The sequence below is a fragment of the Rhinopithecus roxellana genome, chromosome 5 (assembly GCF_007565055.1).
Source record: "Rhinopithecus roxellana isolate Shanxi Qingling chromosome 5, ASM756505v1, whole genome shotgun sequence".
In the NCBI taxonomy this organism is placed as follows: domain Eukaryota; kingdom Metazoa; phylum Chordata; class Mammalia; order Primates; family Cercopithecidae; genus Rhinopithecus; species Rhinopithecus roxellana.
The window spans coordinates 162,839,288-162,859,776 of record NC_044553.1 but is presented as its reverse complement, the minus strand read 5'-3'; the positions used below and the strand labels follow the sequence as shown (position 1 = coordinate 162,859,776).

General features: G+C 62.5%; 1 protein-coding gene across 5 annotated transcripts in view; it reads right to left on the bottom strand.

The window, feature by feature from the left end:
* KIF26A (kinesin family member 26A) overlaps positions 1 to 20,489 on the bottom strand; it is a 42,628-nt gene that overhangs the window by 13,675 nt on the left and 8,464 nt on the right. For 4 of the 5 annotated variants that reach the window (XM_030931744.1, XM_030931745.1, XM_030931746.1 and 1 more), the window contains exons 3-4: positions 13,191 to 13,637; positions 7,859 to 8,046 (exon numbers count right to left, since the gene is read on the bottom strand). In XM_030931744.1, coding sequence (XP_030787604.1) covers positions 7,859 to 8,046; positions 13,191 to 13,637 — 635 coding nt within the window. Of the gene's footprint in view, positions 1 to 7,858; positions 8,047 to 10,027; positions 10,109 to 13,190; positions 13,638 to 20,489 lie in introns of those variants that run through there. The other variant, XM_030931747.1, reaches the window with a different exon arrangement.

Here is a 20,489-nt window from a genome sequence, read left to right as displayed (position 1 = left end):
CTGAGCGCCCCTCCGTGCACTCTGCACTGAATGCCATCCCCCCACCAAGGGTTGTGCCCTCATCCCCTACCTCCAGCTGCTGTGGGGGTTGGACAGTGAAAGCTGCTCCCACCCGATGCCCAGGCTGTGAGCAGCCACGCACAGCTGTGACCTGGGCACGTCCACCTGGCCTGCCTGTGCCTCAGTTTCTACATCTCCAAAGTGGGATGAGGTGACAATGGAGGCCTCTGTGTGGCCCTAATGAACTGACACACTCAGAGCACCCAGCACAGTGCCCACACACAGGAGGGGCTCAATTAACGCTGCCATCAAGATGACCGCGCCCCAGGCCCCAGGTGAGGCTCCCCTGCCCCTTGTTGTACGCAGAGGCCCTAGAGCCATCCTGGAGCCGCTGCCCCGCTCCTGGGCCCCTGAGGCCCCTCGCCACTCAGGGCTGCTGGGAAGTGCCCCCACTGCCACCCTGCCCCTCAGCCAGGGTGAGCGCCTCCCTACCCCACAGTCCACCCTGAGGCTCAGCCTCGCCCCAGCACCTCCAGGGCTGCGGGATTCCTGCACCCACAGTGCAGGACTCCCAGAAGGTGCCATCTCCCGAAGCCTCCAGACCACAGGCCCTCCTGGGAGAGGCTGACACTTGGGTTTGACACACCCTCCAGGGGAGGCCGATGCAGGCTTGGGAGCCACTGGGGTGGACTCCCAGGGGACCTCGACATGCACATCCTACAGAGACACACACAGACACACAGAAACACACACATGCATACAAAAACACACAGAGCAACACATGCATACAGAAACACAGACACACACATGCATACAGAAACACAGACACACACATGCATAAACACAGACACACACATGCATAAGAAACACAGACACACACATGCATACAGACACAGAGACAAACACATGCACAGACACACATACACAAGCAGAGACACAGAGACACAGACACACAAATGCATACAGAAACACACAAAGACACATGCATACAGAAACAGACACACACATGCATAGAGACGCAGAGACACACACGCCCATAGAAACACACACATGCATACAGAAACACAGATGCACACATGCATAGAGACGCAGAGACACACACGCCCATAGAAACACACATATGCATACAGAAACACAGAAACACACACACACATGCAGAGACACACAGAGACAGGTGCACATACATACACACGCAGACACACACACACGCAGACACGCACACACACGCAGACGCACACACACATGCAGACACACACACACGCAGACGCGTAGACACACACACACACGCAGAAGCGTGCACACACACAGATGCACACACACACACGCAGACGCGCGCACACACACACACATACACACACAGATGTGCGCGCACACACAGAGTACAGGCCCGCCGCACCTGAGCCTTGGTTGTGCTAACCCTGCTGCTAGGGATGTGTCTGCAGGTCAGGTCACTGGGCCACACCCACTCATTCCCTAGCATGGCTTCTCTGTGGCCCACCCACCCCACCCCTGCGGGGCCCCACACCCTCCCAGCACATTTTCTGCTGCAGGCACCCAGAGCCCCTACCCCGGCTTGTGGACCCACCAGCACAGGGACACCAGGACGCCGCAGGGGTGCACGAACACACACACTGGGTGTCACCACCTCCCAACAGGAAGTGCTCCCATGTGGGCCAAAGGCCAGGATGCCACCTGGCGAAGGGTGTGGTGAACGCTGCCCACTGGTGCTCTCCTGACCCACCTTGGGCTCCTCTGTCCCCTAATGTGCCCCATGCTGCCCACAGCCCTCGGCCTCTCAAGTCTATCTTGACTCCCTAAAACTGACCCCAGTGTGGAAGGACCTGCACCCCAGAGCCGGGCCCAGTCTCTCGCGGCCCCCACGGCGGCGGCTGCAGCGCCGGCGTTTTCCTTAACTTCTCTCATCTTGAATAGGAGCTGTCTTTTAAGAGACCCCAGGGACGGCTTTCCTCCTAGTGAGGTGTCATCGTGGAAAATAAAAGTAATCTACGACACATGGTGGAGTCCTTAATAGGGCAGTGGCAGGCGGTGCCTGCAGCCACCCAGGCAAGACGTGGAGCCGGGGGGGCGGTGCCAGGAGTAAGAATCCCAGGAACCAAACCCAGGGCTACCCAGGAGAAGCCCTGGTAGTTCCAGGTGTGGGAAGCCCGCTGCCTCGGGAACCTGGGTTCTTGGCCCACAGATGGAGGTAGCAATGGCACCTGCATCCTGGGGCCCAGGCCTGTGTGCCTGAGACCCCTGGATTTCACCTGGCATCGCCAGCATTTACCCAATACTGTGCCTAAGCCTCATCTCTGTAAACCTCACAACTGCCCTGCAAGGAAGAGGCCCTTGTCCCCTCCTCACCCAAAGATCACTCACACAGCAGGTCAAGGACAGCGTGGAGACCGACACAGTCGCCTGCGCTGTCTGTGTGTCTGTGCGTCTGTCCACAGGGCAAGAAGCCCGGGCAGAGGGGAATGCTGGGAAGTGCAGAGGACAGAGCCACAACCCAAACCTCAAAGTGAGACCCCAGAGGGGCAGAGACTGGGCAGGGGCCCGGGCGAGGCCAGAGGCAGGCAGGCAGGGCTGCATCTGTGCGTGTAGGGGCGTGGGTGGGAGAAGGCTTGGATTTCACCATTGTCTGCTCTGGGGTTCTTCCTGCCCACCCACCACCCCAGCCTTAGCCTCCTGTTCCAGATCCCCCACCCCACAACCCTGGGTCACACCTCAGCTTCCCGCCAGCCGCCTGCAAGGGAAGAAGCTGCGGCCCTGCTCTGGAAAACATCTACATCTAGCAGGCAGGACAGGGACAGGGCTGCCCCACCCCGCTGCTTGGCGCTGCCCCAAGGCTGGGACCCCAGGTTTCTCAGGGCATGGAGGGGGGAAGGGTAGGTCCCTGCAGATGCAGGTGGGAAGACCCCCAGCCTGCCTGGACAGGCGGGACTGACGACGGTCCCCACGGTGGCCCCCATAAGGGACAGGGAGACTCCCTGGACCCCTTTCCTCCTCTGGAAATGGATGTAGGGGGACATCCAGCACAGGCCCTCGCTGGAGGGTGTTGGCTCGGCCTCAAGTGGACGGGGAGAGGTCACGCCCACCCAGAGCCGGCTCCTCAAACCTCCCCTGCAGCCCCTCCCTAGGCTGGGTGGGGTCAGGGTACCAGCTCTGACCCGAGGCTGTGGGCAGTAGGGCATCGGCACCCACACCCCCAAGCCTCCAGGGGACACGGAGCACCGGAGACTGCAGCAGCACTTGGAGAGGCCAGAGGGATATTGAGGCTGGAGCCTTAGGTCTGCAGAGGCCAAAACCAGGCTGGCGCTCTGCTCCATCGGCCACGCAGAAGGCCACAAGGGCTCTGCCTTCCAGTGACCCTCCCAGGAGCCAGCGTCGGCAGCACAGACCTCAGGTGTACCTGGGCCACAGCAAGCACACCCCGGGCCCAGGCCGCCCAGACAGAGGCTGGGACCCGGCGTCTTCTGCGGTTCCACCAGCCTTGGAAGTCTGGAAGGCTGTTTGGCCCACATCTCCACCCCACAATCTGACCTAACTTGAGGCGCCCCCTCCTCCTGGGGCCCATCGCCAACAGGCTGCACCCCAGCCCTGGGCCCTCCCAGTGCCTGCTTTTACGGGGTTACCTCCCTGGTATGACTCAAAGGCCTGTCACTGCGTTAACAAGGCCCCAGAACGGGCATTCTCCTTTGATGAAATTCAGGTCCCCATGGAAACACCCATCAGACACAGCAGCCCCGCCTGGCTACCAGGCTTGGGTTCAACAGCCCTTGAGGGCCGCCAGCCTTGCGGAGGCATGAACTTACTTTCTGAGCAGTGGGGGTTGTGTCCCCCAGGCTACGGCAGACACCCTCCACACCCAACACTGCCAGGGAGCAGCAGCCCTCAGTGCGCAAGTCTGAGGGGTTTGACTCTGAAGGGAAGACTCAGAAAAGCAGGAACTTCACCTGCATAAACAGCCCCCATCCTCACAAGCCACCTCCTCCAGGAAGCCTGCCCTGATGCCCTGAGATGGGCGTCCCCAGCCCCTGCGCCTCCTGCTTCTATAGAAACTATCCCCTGCCGTGAGACATCAGTTTACACAGCTGTGTCCCTCCCAGCAGGGAGTCTGGAGGCAGATGCTCACAGAAGACCCTCAGAATATGCGTGATTGAGGATGAACCAGAGATCGGGCTCCTGAGCGGCCCCCCAGGGCCACTGGGTGTCCTGCTGCAATCCCACAGCCTTGCCTGAGCTCATTGGCCCTGGCCATCGATTCATGTCAACAGAAAGGGAAATATTTTCCTTTTTACAGAGAAAAATCACCTCTTCCAAACAAGAGGGTAATTTCACAGGCAGTTGGCCTTGATGGCAAGGCCCTTAATTACCCCAAGGAGACACACGAGCCTGTTCTGTCCCATGCAGGAATCAGTTATGGCCAACCCAGAGCTTCCGCACTGGGCCATGTGGGGCTGGTGGACTAAGCCCCACCCTCCCTACTCCACCTCACCCCAGGGACACCTGCCACCTGCCAGACTTGCCTCACCAAGGAACCAGGGCAGGCGTCGGGTGACCCCAGCTGGGTCCTGCAGACCTGCGAAGGGGACCCTGGACCCCAGCCGGAGGCAGCTGGGGCCTGAGGCCAGGAACTGAGGCATCAGCCTCTCCAACTCCCAGCCCTGCTGTGGCCCGCACTTCCTGTGTCCTGGATTTTCACCCACAGGCCAGAAGATGGGGGGGGACACCTCTCCAGACAGTGCCTTCCGTGCGGGTCCCCAGCTAAGCCTCTGGGCAGTGCACCGCCCCCTCCAGGCACTGTACTTCTGCTGGGTGCCAGCCTGACCATCCATGGGCCTGGGCATCCAGGCAGACACTGGGAGGCTCTGCTGAGGCCACAACGGGGTGGGGAGTGGGGGGTTTGGATACCTGCATGTGCCATGAGGTGCCCCCCACCGAAGGGAAGCAAACTGGAAGACATTTGATTTGGGGTCTTGGAGGGGACCCCCGTACCAGCATGGCAGTGAGCAGGTGAGAGTGTGATGGTAGAAGTACCTCAGAGGAGGCACTGCAGAGGCTCCCAGTGCCAGCACGAACCAGTGAGGCCGCAGACAGTATCATCAGAGTTGCCAGAGCCTTCGGAAAACTCCTAACCCCGGGGGCCACCCGGTCTATGCACCCCACCTTTCTGAACACTTACTGGGCCAGCATGCCAAGCTCTATCACAGCTGCGCGGCCTCAGTCCCTGCAGCTCCCCCAGGCCCCACCCACAGGGTGAGGGCACGGGGCTCAGCCCCTGCTCTATCTATGCCCCTGTTAGCATTAACGAAACCCAGGCCCCCCCAAGCACCCATGGGATCACTGCACATCCCAGCTTCCCCGTGTGGAGATGAGGAGTCCAGAGGCCATTGGAAGGATCAGAGGGAAGCCTGAGGCTGGTGCCCTAGCCGGGGTTGGGGGCGCTTGTGGGTAGCAGCAGAGTCGAGACTCCCTAGGCCCACAAGATTCAAAAACCCAAACTCCTGACCTCTACCCCATTCTGTCTCCACTTGGCAATGCTGCCTGCCAGACTCCTACTTAACCCTCAAAGCCCGCTCCCTGAGAGACCACTCTGCCCTGGCTGCTGCACAGGTCCCATGCTGCCATCTAAGGCTGCCTCCACAGAGGTGTCCCTCGGTCCCTCCAGACTGCAAACTTCCCAAGGGCAGAGCAGGGGCTGGAGTCAGTGCCACCCCCTCCCGGGTCCTCTGCAAGGGTGGAGGTGGGAACACAGAAGGTATCCTCAGGACGTGCCCAAGAACCCCGGGGCGGGGGCTGAAGCTCCAGTCTCCTAGCGGACTCATCCCCACTCAGAGCCACAGCCCACATCCACAAAACCCAGGAGCAGACACCCCCTCTGATCTCACCCTGAGGGTGCAGGGTACTGCAGTCCCACAGAGGAGGTCACCCACCACTGACCCCAGCCCACGTCAGGCACCCACCGACGAGGCCCACCTGCCAGGACGTCTGCCGCCACAACCTGACCCACAGCCTGCCACCTGCAGTGGCCTGGCAGGAGCCGCTGAGACCCAGGGTGCCTAACAGGCTGGAAGTAATGGCGGCCGGCAGCGCCCCCCGCCTCGGGAGACCCGCCTCTGGGTCCCCAGCCTGATGCGCTGGTTTCTATGGTAACTTCCCAAGGTCAGCAGGCAGCGAGGCTGGGGAGCGGCACCGGCCTCAGTTCCCAAACAAAAGGCAGCCAGGGCCGCTCTGCTGGGCTCCAGGACACCAACGAGCCAGGCTGGAGGCTGACACCCTACCCCTACTTCCCAGGGTCAGGAACTCTCCTTGGGCACCAGGGGGCTTAGCGTCAGGGACGGCGGGAGCTCTGAGCACTGCAGCTATTCTTTCTTTTCTGGAAGTCTCGTTTCAAATCCTCCTGCCAAACAGGACCCAAAGGAGCATGGCCACAGGTCCGTGCCCAGTCCAGCCGCACAGGCCCTTTAATTCAGGACTAGGCGGGTTGTGATGGGGTGGGCTGGCACACACACAGGGGACCCCAGAGCAAGCTGGGCAGGACCCCCATCTGCTCCCACCAGGGTCCCCCCACCAGCCGTGCTCTCGGCGCCTAATTGGGGTGGCGCTGAGGCCACACTGGTCACATGTGCGGCCTGGCTGGGCTCCAACGCGGTGGTGTGCTCATCAGCCCTCAGCCCGGCACACGGCGTGCGACAATGCCCTAATCATATGCCCCGTCACTCTGCAATCAGACCGCACAGTCCCCAGGGCCGGCACTGATAAGACGCCCTAGTCTCTGGCCATCGGGTGTGATGCATGTTCAAGCTTATCAGCACCCGCGCGGGGCTGCTAATGGGACAGTGACCCGCGGCTGGGCCTGCCATTACCAGGCATTACGGCAATTACATCCTGTGATCCGCATCCTTACACCACCAGGATAAGAGAGGGCTCTGCCACGGGTCCCCAGGACCAAAGGCCCTGCCGGGAAGGGCCCAGTGGAAGCTCCCACGCCATGCCCCTCCATGCCGACTCCCCCTGCCCCCCTCTGCTCTCCTGTTCCCTCTGCCTGGCCCACCACATCCACAACAGCAGTCGGCTGAGGACCTGGTGCCTGCAGGGCCTCAGGCTTGGCATTCCGGCAGTGGTGGGGGTCAGCAGAGGGGAGCGCAGAGAAACCAGGCACCCTGAGCTCACGGCCTGGGAAAGGAACCAAGTGATGTCAGACATGGTCCCCCAATGTGGGACGCCCCTGGTGGAGCTGGACCTGACAAGCACAAGCCCGACTGGCACTGTGGGCACCCGCTCAAGCCCCTGCTGCCCTCCCCTCGTGCTGCCCTGAAGACCGGCCTTGTCATCTCTGTGGCCGCAGCCTGCACCTGCCCCGGGCAGCCCCCAATGTCCACAGCTGAGCTGCCCCACTCTGGGCCAGCCACATTCTCTGGGCTTCACTGACATTTTCTTGCTGCAGTCACAGAGACTCTATGAGGAAGAGCCCAGCTGATGGGAGGAAACCCAGGCACAGAGAGATCAGGTGATTTGCCCAAGATTGCACAGCTCAGAAGAGGCAGGGACCAGGCTCCAACTCAGGCAGGGTCCTGGCCACAAAGCCCCTCCTTGGCAGTGCTCCCCCGAGGGTGAGATGCCCCCCAACATTTCTCTTGACACCCACAGGACAAGCGCTGTCCTGGCATGGGGCCCAAGAGGCCGGCAGGCTGCGAGCAGCTCAGCAGTTGCGTTCTGTGCAGCTCCCCATCCACTCATCTTGGCAGCAAGCATGCCCGACGTCCCCCAGGAACGGCCCACAGGTCCCCAGGGGCTCAGAGCCAGGGCCATGGGGCCCCGCCCATGAGGCTACCCAGGAAACCCCAGGACGTACCTTATGAAGAAGGAGGCTGCAGCTGAGGGGCCTGTGGAGCCCCCCACCGAGCCCGGGGTGGGGGTGACCAGAGCGGATGTGCAGGCCCCACCACGGCCCCAGGCCTTCGACAAACCATCAGGGCCCGCCACGGGGGGGCCTTCTCGGACCGTGTCTGCCACCGCCACGGCCGCCACCGCTGCCTCGGCCTGGAGGGAAGGAGAGAGTGTGTATAAGGAACCCAAGGGCAGAGACACCACCGCCCCTGGCACCTGGAGTGGCAGAGACAGGCCTGGGCACCCCAGCACATTCCTGGGGGCTCTGCACCCCCAGGGCCCAGCCTGTGAAGCCGGGAAGGCCCCAGAAATCAGAGCTGGGAGACAGGGCCAGTGGGGAAGGCCTGCATGGGCCCTGAGGTCACAGCCCCGGCTCGGGGTGTGTGGGTGCTCTGCCCCAGCAGGACTCCTTGGAGGCAGAGAGGGAGGCAGATGGTGGCCCAGGAGCCAGACTTTCCGCCTCTCCCCCATCAAGCTCCAGAATCGCAGTGACCACACTGGTCAAGACCGATGGACACAGACCCCCCACCCTCTCACCGCTGAGCCACCCAGGAGCACCCAGCGGCATCATTAGAGAAGAAACCACAGTACTGTCTGGCAGGAGCACTGACTGCCCCACGTATGGTGATGTACGGCTCTCCCTCATCTGAAATACTATCTTGGCATTTCCAACTCATTAGCTCAAACAAATCCCAGAAAGGGAGGCCGCCTCGTAATGAAGCACAAACGTAATTAAACGCCCGGGACGGCCCAGCAAACGTGAGCTCCACCTCCACACGTTGCGTTCCCAGACACGTGGGACCCTCAGGCCAAACCTGGCCCTGGGCGGTGTGGGGGGATGCAACCCCAGGCAGGGCAGGGAAGGCACCCTGCTTCAGCCTGGCCACCCCTCGCCCCGGCCCCCTGCCCCAAGGGCCCACTGCCCCAAGCTCTCCAAGGACCCCCTTGGGCACCGCGGCCTGGTCCGGTCACAGTCACCCGGGTGCCAACCGTCATTCGGCCCCAAGTGTCCAATGAATAACCACTGCCCGAGGTGTCCTTTGTGTCCAGGCTGGCAGAGGACTAGGGTCCCCATGCTGAGGGGATGTGCGCTGGTCTGGAGGGCCCAGCATCCTCAGGGTGTCCCAAGTGGCACAGGTCAGAGGCCAGGCATGGCACATCAGCAGAACAAGCCACCCCAGGACCTGGGAGGGACACTCCAGACAGAGGCCCTGCCGTCCCAGACAGTCCCCTTCCTCACCACCATGGAGGGGCTCACCCTGCCCAACCCATGCCTGGCACCAGCTTCCAGGCCCCTCCCAGGACCTGGAACAGAACCAAGTCTGCGAAAGGAAGTTCACAGAGAGCCCCAAGACTTAGGCTGGATGGAAGCCGGGTGCCCTCCCAGGCTCTAGGCACCAGCCACTCCTCCAGGGCTTCCAGAAGGACTGCCCAGTAGCAGAAAAGGGCGAACCTGGGACCTGGAACAGCTCACTAGACACTGTGCCAGCACACCACACCCCACCACCAGCCGGCAGGCCAGGAACTCCTATACATCCCTCTGAACCCAGCCTGGCCAGCCCTCTCCTTCTCCAAGCCACCCCCTCACCTCAAATGTGAATTCTATTTCATCACTTAATGTATGTGCTCCTTATCAAAGGCCTAAACTCCGTTGCTGAGCAGACAGTAAAGAGTTATCTTTAAAGTTACAATGTTAACAACAGGTCCTGAGCCCCCCAAGCAGAGCTGGGTCTGGTTGAGCACACCTGGGCATGGCAGTCAGCACCCAGGGCCAGTTCTCCTGGGGGCCGGGGCCGGGGTCGTACCACCCACAGCTGGCGCGGCACCCACAGGTGGCTTGTCGCGATGGCACCACCATAGGGCCACATTTGGCATCCTGGGCCAGGCCCAATCACAGTGTCCAGTGAGGCACCAGGATACCCTGCTTCCCCCACTGGACAGGGGCACTGAGGCTGGAGGGGCCACAACAGGGACAGAGCTGCTACACCACAGCCCACCCGGCCCCTCCGCCCTCTTCCCACAGGGCCCGAGCCCTCCCCCATCTCAAGCCAGCCTCTCCACCTCCGGCCAGAAGGTTCCGGCCCCGCCCAGCAACGGTGCAGGCCTGCAGCCAGCTGGGCCTCCCCACACTGACCTGTCTCAGGAGTCCGGCACGCGCCTCGGCTCCACCGTCCCACGCGCTGCCGGGACACCGCCCCATCCGCCGGGACGGCCACTGCCAATTCCTGCCGGAAGCAGAGCCCGGGCATGCCAAAAGAAGGCGTCTGGCAAAGCGAGAGCCGGGGGCGGGGGAGGACGGCGAGAGGGAAGACCACAACACGGGGGCAGAAGAGAGGGGGGGCGGGCGGCCAAACAGAACATGTGATGGAGGCGCCACAGCAGCAGCGGAAGGAAAGGCAAGAGAGAGGGGAGCGTGAGGCCGAGGGGCGCAGAGCCAAGGGCCCCAAGCATAGCCGCACGGGACCCACCCCAGTGAGAGCTTCCTAACCACAGCAGGCACCAGGCAGCCACCAGAGAGCACCTGCGACCTCGGGGAACACCAGGGTTCCATGGAACACAGTTTAGGAAACGCCAAGCTAACCCTTTTCTTAGGAGCCCTCCAAGCCCAAACGCATCTGTAAGGTTCTGGCCCGCGAAAGACACCAGCCCTCCAGATAAATGCTTCACTGGGTGCTATTTTGTGCTGAAAAGTCGGGGGAGAAAGGGAGGAGGAGGGGCCGAGGAGCGGCCAGGGAGGCTCAGAGCAGAACTCTCAGTTGCCAGTGTCACCCCTGCACAGGTGTGGATGTGTGCCACCCTGTAGAGCCCCATGGGGCGGATCCACCCACCCACGTGAAGCTCCAGCCTCGTCACTCCAAGGGCCTTAGGGCCTGGACAGCCCTGAGTTGAAAGATCTGCCCCTGCCTGGCCTGTCTCACTGTGAGGACCGTGGGACACCCTCCAGAGCCCCTGCAGTCCAGCACAGGGGTGGCAGGAGCCCCCAAGCTGGTGCCACCCAACCTCCAAGTACAGAGGCACCCCAGCTCCTCTGGGCCACCGCCAACACTTCCAGCACCCCGCACTGCCCACCGGGCCACCCCTCTGTGGAGGTCCACTGTGCCGCTTGCAACCCACTGTGGGCTCTGAAGGTCACAGCCTCGGTCTCGCAGCTTGGTTCACAGTGTGAAACGCGCCACGGTTCGCAGCGTGTCCCAGACCCTGACAGCCTCTGGTGGTGCAGACAGGGCACTGGGGTGGCCCCCATGACCACCGTCCAGAGCTCTCAGGGCAGGAGGGGTGGGGGACAGGCACGGGGACAGGCACAGGGCCAGGTTCCATGGGCAGCTTCTGCCCTCTGCAATGGCAGCACTGCCCCGGCCCAACAGCCAGGAAAGAACCGCTGGACAGCCTTGCCAGGCAGCTCCATAGCCCAGGAGTCTCTGGATGCTCAAGATGTGGGATGTTCCAGGCCCCACCTGTGGCTGCAGGGGGTCCTGAGAGCCCTGGGCCACCCACCACCCCTCCAAGGATTAGCCTCTTCTGGCCAGACCCAGCCACCTTCAGCATCCCCTGCCAAGCCTCGGCCAAGGCCAAATTGCCATGGCTGGGCCCTGCCCCTCCTCTCCACATCGTGTAACAGAGAGGGCTACAGCACCCCCGTCCCACCCGCTCGCCCCAGATCAGTGTTCGCCTTGGAACAATCTCACTCGGCCCAGGGGTGGCTGACGGTCTATGGTGGAGATTTGCAGCGCGTCTCTCCACAAGTATTTAACTCTAGAGTCTAACAGGCAACATTAACATTCCAGGGCCACGCTAATGATCGATGCCCTGGTTCAGGGGAAATTACCTCATCTGAATCCTAAAGTTCTATTTATGGCTCTAATAATCTCCCTATTGATCGCCCAGACTGTTGTCTAATTATAAATCCATTCCCACCCACCCTGGCCACGATCAATGTGCACATAACACAGAGAGGGTGCCTAAATGCCTGCCGTTCACAGTGCGCCATCCCCCAGCAGGGCTGCCCAGCAAGGGGTCTGCAATCTTCTCCACCCCCACCCGCTGGGACCCTCAGCAACAGACAGGGTGCAGTGAGGCCGAGTGGCCCAGGGAGACAAGAGCAGGAGACGGAGGCACCTGTGCCCACCACCCTGGGTTTCGGGCCCAGCCCGATTCTTCCACACAGGCCCAGCTCAATGCCACCTCCTCCAGGATGCTGCCCAGCTCACCTGCTGCAGCCCCCAGCACCGTCCCCACCTACCCCTCCCAGGATGCCCAGCTCTGGGGCCAGGAGGCACCTCATGGCAAGGGTAGGGCTCTCTCTTCTTGGCCTCACCAGGGAGTTCATAGGTGAAAGGGTGTGGATGCCGAGGCCACAGGGGAATCATCACACCAGCTGGGACCCAGGGGGTGTCCAGAAGTTCCTCCCATGGGCCTCTGTGCACCTCGACCCCTAGGGCAGCCCAGCAGCCAGTGCCAAGGCAGCTAGAGCCAAGGCCAGCCCCCAGCTGGGGCAGGATCTTGATGTCCAGACAGGCCACCTCACCAGTCACAGGGAGGCTGAAAGCCCAGAAGGCAAGGGCAGGGTCTGGCTGGCCTCAGGATCAGCGGTCAATGTTGCCCCAGAGACTATGGGGTCTCTGCACCTGTCTGCCCTTGGAAATGCCACCAGGCCTGGAGACCAAGGGAGAAGGGCAAGCTTGTGCTGGTCGCTCTGCGGTGACTGGACAGTGTGCCGGGCAGAAACAGGGCTCTTCACAGCCACCCGCCCATCCCTCCGCCCCCGGGGTGCCACAGGGGCAGGCGATGCAGGGGGGCCCACATGTCCCTCCGCCCCCGGGGTGCCACACGGGCAGGCGATGCAGGGAGGCTTCTCCATGCAGCCACACACACCGACGTCCATGGATGCCTCGCACCCCCAGGCCTCCGCACGGCCCTCGCTCTGCCGCAAGCGTCCTCCTACTCCATCTGCCTGGTGAGCCCTGATCTACGTATGGTGCACTGTACATCGTCAAGCCCTGTGTTGGGCGCTGGTGAGCCCTCAGCCCCAGTCTCAAAAGACAGCCAGGGAGGGGCACGTGCTCCCAAAGAAGGTATCCGCTGAGTCGGGCAGGGACCTGAGAGTAGCTGCTGTGCATCATGGAGGGATGCATCTGATGTGGGGCCCCAGGAGTGTCTGGGGAAGCCCCATGCACGCAGTCCCCTCCCTTCAGGGAAGCCTTACTGCAGGGCACTCGGCATGGACAGAAACCCCCCGAAGGAAGCCCAGTTCTGATGGAAGAGGCCAGCAGCCCCCATCCGCTGAGAAAGACACTCACCAGGCACGCCGGCGGGAGGAAGCTGTTGACCCGCGAGACGCTCCACATGCCCTCCAGGCACTGCTGAGCCTGGATGGTGACCGTGCTCAGCGCCCCTCCAAGACCCGCAGGTGCCACAGACACCTGGACACTGGGCCCGGGGGGCCAGGCCAGCCCCTTGGTCCTGTCTGCCCCGGCTCGGCCTGGCTGCCTCCCTGCAGGACCTGCTGGTCCTGGCGTGTCCCTCGAGCTGGTCGTGGTGCTGGGGGGTGCGAGGCTGGGGCCTCCATGGGGGGCGTCGAGGTCCTCGTGGCTGGCAGGGGCCTGCAGCAGGTGCATGGCCTCCCGTGTGAGCTGCTGCAGGTGTGTGGCGCAGACGTCACAGCGGCGCTCAGCCTCTGGGCGACAGGCTGGTAGGGCCCCAGGTGCTGGGAGCTTGTCGAGAAGCAGGGCAGAGAGGCAAGGATCCTGAGGACAGCAAGGGACAAAGGCAGGGTCAGCGCCTGGGGAGGGAGGGCCGGCACCCAGAGCCCACCAGCACTCTCACCCTCCATGAAGCCTCGAGCCCCCGCCTGGCCACCACACCACCCGTAACAGATTAATAAGTCCAAAGAGTTTCATCCACACGAGCCCAGCAGGAAAATAATTATCAGGCTTCATCGTGAGGCTCGCAATGTCCTTGTTAACTGCCCACCTTCCCCAGCCATCATTAACCGCCCCGGCCTGCAGCTAACAAGGAAGGTTTGTGGCTCCTGGACAACCAGACCACTGTCAGCTAAGGCCGCCTGGCCGGGGACACGCAGGAGACTGGCGAGAAGCAGGGCCCCTTAAAAGCAATGTCTCTTCCAGAGCCACAAGGGCCTCCCTCACCCACACTCACTCAAGGCTGAGCGGGGGGGGCAGGAGACCCTCCCCCTTCCTCTCCAGGTCTCCAGCCCCAGTGGGGCAGGTGGAAAATCAAACCAGTGCTGCTGTAACGGTGTCAACAGAAGCCAAGGCCACCCACGGAGACACTCCTAGAGGGCACAAGAGCTCACCGCAGGGGCGCAAGGGCCGCAGGATCGGGTACAGCCCAGGGCCCTGCCCCCCACCACACACTCCAGCTGCCCCCAGGGTCTGCGCTGTGCGCTGGGCTGCACCCTGTTTGGTGACTGTCCCCTTCCCTGAACTGGGGGGACACAGGTTTCTCCGGCCATGAGACTGGGTTTTAGAAATGGCTAAAAACAAGAGCCAGGAGAACCCAGAGGATGCTCCTCACCCAGCCTCAAATTCAGGGAGGGCTTCCTGAAGGCAGTGACATCTTCCAGAAGGAGGAGGTGGAGCAAGAAGGAGACAAGCCACAGAGCAAAGCTCACCAGGAGAGAACTGACCAGGAGGCTCACTCCTCCCTGGGGCCCACCCGTGTCCCTCGCCACCCCACCAGGCTCTGGCCTTGCCCCTGGGACCGCTCTGCAACAGTCAGGGCCGGAGCCAGGACCAGTGTCTGTCCTGTTCTCTGTGGAGGGGGCCAGGCCCTCTGTGTCTGCACCCCCTCCCCAAGGGGTGTCCCAGCTATAGGGCACCCAGCCTGGGCAGCCCCCCAGACAGCACCAGCCCAGCCCTGCTATGGCCGTGACCACCCAGGGCTTTCCGAACACCACCCAACAGGGGTCCTCCACCAGCCCCCAACTTCCCCACCACCCGCAACCTGGGCCTCCCCACCCCACCTGGCCCCAGGCAGTCCCTGGCTCGATGGCTGGCCACACTGCCCCAAGGGATTCCAGGCAAGACCAGACTCCAATGCAGCCACCCTGTTGGCCACAGAAGGCACTGTGGCCTTCTCAAATGTGCCCATTTCTCAGATGAGGAAGCTGAGGCCCATCACACTGGGGAAAGGGTGTCTCATTCACCCCACCCACATTCCTTGAGCCTGTCCTTGGCTGGCTGGGCCCTTGTCCACAGACGCCCTGGAGGCTCACCGTGGTGACAGCTGTGGTCCAGGGTGGCCAGTGTCAGCCAAGCATGTGCGGCAATCATGTTCCCCCAGGACCACCTCACACTCCCCACAGTCCCAGGCAGACCAGGTCGCATGAAAGGGCGACCCCCACCAGGCCCAGATGCCTGATTTATGGGCCACTCCAGAGGCCTGGATTTCCTCCAGCCAGGGGCCTGCAGAGCCTCTAAAGTGCCTGGCATGTCTGGTCCCGATTAGCCAATGCCCCTCCCTCCTGCTGCTTCGGGGCTTCGCTGAGGTCAGCCACAAGGAGCCCTGCAGAGGAGGAGGAGGAGCGGGGGGAGGGCCCTACCAGAGCAGACTCTGCAGGAGCCCCGCTTAGCTCTGCTGATGCAGCCAGCGGGCACACAGGTCTACATGTGGAACCCAGAACCGGCCCCTGGCCTCAGTCCCAGCCACAAGCTGAGGGCAGACAGGGTCTGTTTTCCAGTCGGGCTCAGATTATGCTGATTTTCCACTCAGCAGGAGGCTGCCCTGGTGGCCCGAGTGAAGGGGAAGGAAGTCCCCGCCTGCTGGAGCCATTAACCCAACCTGACAAGCAGCCCGGCCCTCAGCCCGGCCCCCAGCCCCCCATTCTGGAGCTTCTCGACAGGCCAGGCAGCCTCTGCCCATCCAGCGACCTCAGGCCTTGGGAAGCCCACCCTGCCCTTCCCTCCGGGGCTGCACGGCAGGAGGCAGGAAGGAGAGCGGAGGGCAGGGGAGGGAGGGAGCCCCGACCGCCCTGAGAATGCACCGCCCACCACGGGCTGGCCAGGCAGAGGGGCGGCAGGGAAAAGGGGACAGGAAGCCAGAGCGGCCCCCGCCCAGTGCCCCCCGCCCGAGCCCCCACCCAGCTTCGCCATCAGGAATTCAGACAGCAGCTGCCAGGGAGGCCCCAGACCTATCCAGGCCTCAGAGCTCTGGGCATCCAAGTCCCAGGTGTTTGGGGGCCTGTGCTGGAGGGGGGCCCATCAAGCTGAAGACCCCACTGGGGAGAAGCCGAGGCTGCCGGTCACCTGCTTAGCAACAGTGGCGGCCTAGGCATCTGGGCCAGGGTACCTTCCCCCAGCAGCCCAGGTGCCAGGCAGCATCCTGGAGGCCGGGCCCCATGGTGAAAGCCCACAAGTGAGCCACGCACCCCTCCCCAGGACGGGCCACCAGGTCCTCCTCTCAGGGACTCTCACCACCCAACCCTGACCCAGCGGGCTCCATGGGGGGCACTGAGAGGCCCATCCAAGGCCCCAGGAATTCAAGCCCCTGAACAGGCACAGGGCAGGGGCCATCTCTCCAACCCTAGTCACTCACACAAGACCAGCCTAGCGCAAGACAGCAAGGCGCTGAATGGGACCGGGCGCCATTACCCCTACTACTGAGCCATCACACCAGCCAGGCTGCATCAGGCTGGCACAGCACAGGGGCCAGGGCACAGGCTGCTCGGGCAGAAACAGAACCACAGGGCTGCTTGCCAGGGCCACTCAGAGCCACACAGCCCAGCCCAGGGGACCTGAGACCTCCCATTTGCGAGACCAGCCTGGGGCCCAGCACACTGTCCGGCTACGACAGGAGGAGAAGTCAGCGTCCCACCCAGCACACTGGGCCAGCACTCAGGGCTCCAGGGAGGGGCTCAGGGAGGCCGCTGCTGACACGGGTGGCTCCCAGAGATGGGCACCTTGGGCCCCATAAGGCGAAGGCGAGGGTCTCCCACACCACTGACTGCTCCCCGCACGGCAGACTCCAGACGCAGCCCTCAGAGAGACAAAGGCCGCCCAGCCCTGTAGCCCTGCCCCTCCCCCTCCCCGACCGCACAGCCCCCGCCGCCAACAACAACAAATCCTGCTCTGTGGCCACTTCCTGCACCTTCCAACCTCTGCACAGGCCAGGCAGTGGGGCCAGGCCTCCTCTCCCAGCCATCCTGGCAGCTCATGAGGTCCTCCGGCCCAAGCCCCCAACGGGTTACTGCCCCAATTTCAGGAATCTGAACTCCTAAAAGCCCCAGACAGCAGGACTGCCTGTCACCCAGGCCTCCACAGCCTTGGTGCCTTGAGGCACAGCCTTGGTGCCTTGAGGAAGACAGTAATTACTCCACTGCAAAATATGACTTTTAATTTTCTCTTTATAGTCTAATTAAACAGATACTTTACTTGCATTTGGAAAATGTTTTTCTTCATTTGATTCAATTTAGCATCAAGCACAGCCCACCTATCAAGCGCCTGGGTTTTAGGGAGCCTCCCCTCTACTTGCAAATCATGACTTTGTTCTTTATTTTGTTTCTGGGGTCTCTGAGTTGCTTTAAGTAATCTTTCCATTTTCTCCTACATGTCAGGCCTGGGGGACTTCAGCGGGGACTCCCGGTTCCCCGTCACTGAAGGAGAGAGGTCTCCCAGCTCCAGCCAGCCAAGCCACTGCCCATGGGAAAGAACAGCTGATCAAACCTCCCTGCCAGGCAAGGCCACCATGGGACAGGGGGGTGGGGGGGTGGTCCTGCTCCCAGTTCAGAGACCATGCCATCAGACCCCAGGACCTCAGCCACACGAGGCCCTCTCTGAGTCCCCATCACCCATCTCCACAAAGGGAGCTCTGGCACTCGCTGGGAAGGCAACTAGGCCCCAAAGCCCCTCCCCGATCCACACAGTGAGGTGTGCACGTGTGGGCAGCCCGCGTAAGGACTCCACGGGTCGTGACCTCCAGATCTTGCCCTCCCTTTCCTTCCCAAACAAAGCGTGCTGGGCTGCAACCTCGAGCAGCCACTGTTTCCGGAGCTGACAACAGGTCCAGGAAGGGACCCCCGGCCAGGCGGCAGCCCTTCTGTCCAGGACATTTCCACATCTGGTGCACCCCATCAGGGTGGGGGGCAAGGAGCCGGCTCGGTGTTCTGATCTGGAAACTAGCTGGCCACACCTGGCTGCCCCAGTGCCCCTCCTGCCCAGCTGGGCACCTCCCTAAAGGCCCAGACCCTCCCTGGTCTGCCAGCCAGGACTTCAGGGACCATTCCCATCCTATGGGTCTGCAGTTCTGAAGGCCTCTACCCCCTTCCTCTTCTGCTGGGAGGGGAGGGAGCAGGGACACAGCCCAGTCCACCCAGCACTGGCCGGCACGCCATCCCCAAGGGCCTGTACCAGGCGTCAGCCCAGCTGGGCAACTCGGGGCACAGACAAGCTCATTGAGACCCTCGTCCCCTCAATGGCCTCCCCTGTCTTCCACCGCATGCCATGCTGGGATCTGGAGCTATGGGTGGTTAAAGGCCAGATAGGCAAGAATGGCCCCGGCGAGGTGGGGTGGCAGAGGGGCAGGCTCATCAGGAACCCCAGTGCTCAGAGGTATGCTCAGCACACTGCAGGGGCTTGGGGGTCACCTGCACACTCAATCCAACTCTGTACAGGCTGTAGTTACTGGGCAAGGCAAGGGGCCCCGTGGACTCAGTTTCAAATCAAGCCCCTGCCTCCCAGTGGCCCCAGGCATCCCTGAGCAGAAACTCGGAAGCCTCTGCATGTGAGGGGCCACAGGACTGTCCACACCACCAACTCCTCCTACAAGGCTGCCAAGAGTGCCCAGGATCCCAGGGCTGGAGCGCAGCTCCACTCCAAACACAGCCCCCAGAGCGCCCACCTCCTGTCACCTGGCCTGCCCTGTGACAGTCTTCACGTGAGCTCCAGCCAGGCCCATCTCGGGGCTTTTCACAGGCCCACCCGTTGGAGACCCCCGCCCCGTCTCCTGGGTTTAACTCTGAGATCAAACACTGCCGCCCCAGGAGCCATCCAGACGCCAGGACCGCACCTTCCCAGGGCCTTCCCATGGTCATAGCACTTTGCTTATGGAAACACAGTGGCAAAGGAGAAGCCAGGGAGGGCCTGGCTCTGTAGCTGCAAGTGAGTCACTCACACCCCATGCCCCCACTTCTTCCCCAGCAGGCAAAGAGGGTCTGTGGTGGTTGCCGCCCCTGCATCCCAACTGCCCGGCTCCTCAGGCCTGAGCCCTCTGTGCCCTTCCCACCACACAGTAGGCACAGGGATGAGTTCAGACCTCCTGGCCTCCGCCCTCAGGCCCCTCTCCTCACAGGCCTCTGGGGCATCTACAGAGGGCAGGGACCCCATGCCCCACAAGGTACAGCCCCTCCCACAACACCAAACGCAGCCAGGAAGTTGGGCAGGACCAGGACAAGCCTTCTCCCAATCACCCAGCAGGCAGGCTGGGCCCCTGGCACCATCCCAACACCCAGACACACCCCTGCCAGGCACCCGTGGCCTCCCTGCACAGCCTTAGGGGCCACCCACCCCCAAAAACAACTACCTTGTTCATGGTTGCCATGAGTCTGTGACCCCTTTATAGACTGAGGCTCACAGAGACTGAGACACCTCCCTCAGACCACAGCGCCAGGGCCACAGAGCTGTGGTTCCAACTCAGACCTGGGTGACCACAAGACCCAGAGATGCACCCCTGCCACTGCCTTGTTGGCCAGTCTTGGGGAGCCTCTGGGCTGATGGGGGGGCCCCAGCCCCACCCTCAGGAGAAAAAGATAGAAAGCCAGGCGTGGAAAATAAAGCTTGGAGCTAGGTCACCTGACACTTCTTCCTGGTGAAGGCAAATGTTGGGGGTGGGGGAGAGGGAGCCCCAGGGATGAGAGAAGGAGGGGCCTTTCAGCCTTGCTCAGGGGAGCCCCCACAGGCTAAGTCAGGTGGCTGGAGGACGAGGGCTTTGTGGTGGTCATGTTGGCGGCAGGGGTGAGGGTCCTAGAGGCCGCTGGGAGGCAGAGCCGGGCTGCAGCCATGAACTGCAGCTAGGAGCTGGGGAGGGAAGATGGGGACAGGACATTTAGGAAGAGCTCCCTGAGGGCACTGGGCAAGGGCCAGCACGTGGCACGCTCCACCAGAAACAGAGGCCAAAGCTCAGGCAGCACCCATCACATGGGGTCAGAGGCCAGCCCAGGAGGGAAGCCAGTACATCCATCCCAGGCCCAATGCAGCGCGCTGAGCTGAGCGGCCTCGCGCTGGGCCAGGCGGGACTATACATTGCCATCAGCCCCAGGCACCGGCCTGGGCCACCCACCCCTCCCCAGCCCTACAGTTGAGGCCTAGGATGCTGCTGGGGTCGGGGACAGGTGGCCTGAAGAGTCTCCATGGAGCACAGCGCAGCCCTGCGGAGGGCCTCGGGCCACCCCAGCCCACGGGTCCCGCCTAGAAGACTCCATCCTGGAGAGGCAGCTGTGGCCACAGCATGCCCCTGAGCAAAACCAAGACACTGTGACACTTGAAGTAAAAGTGACCCTGAGCGCCAGAGGAAGCAACAGTGACGACGCACCCCAAGGACTCTGTTCACAGGTGGGAAACTGAGGCCCTGCAGGGCAAGGACAC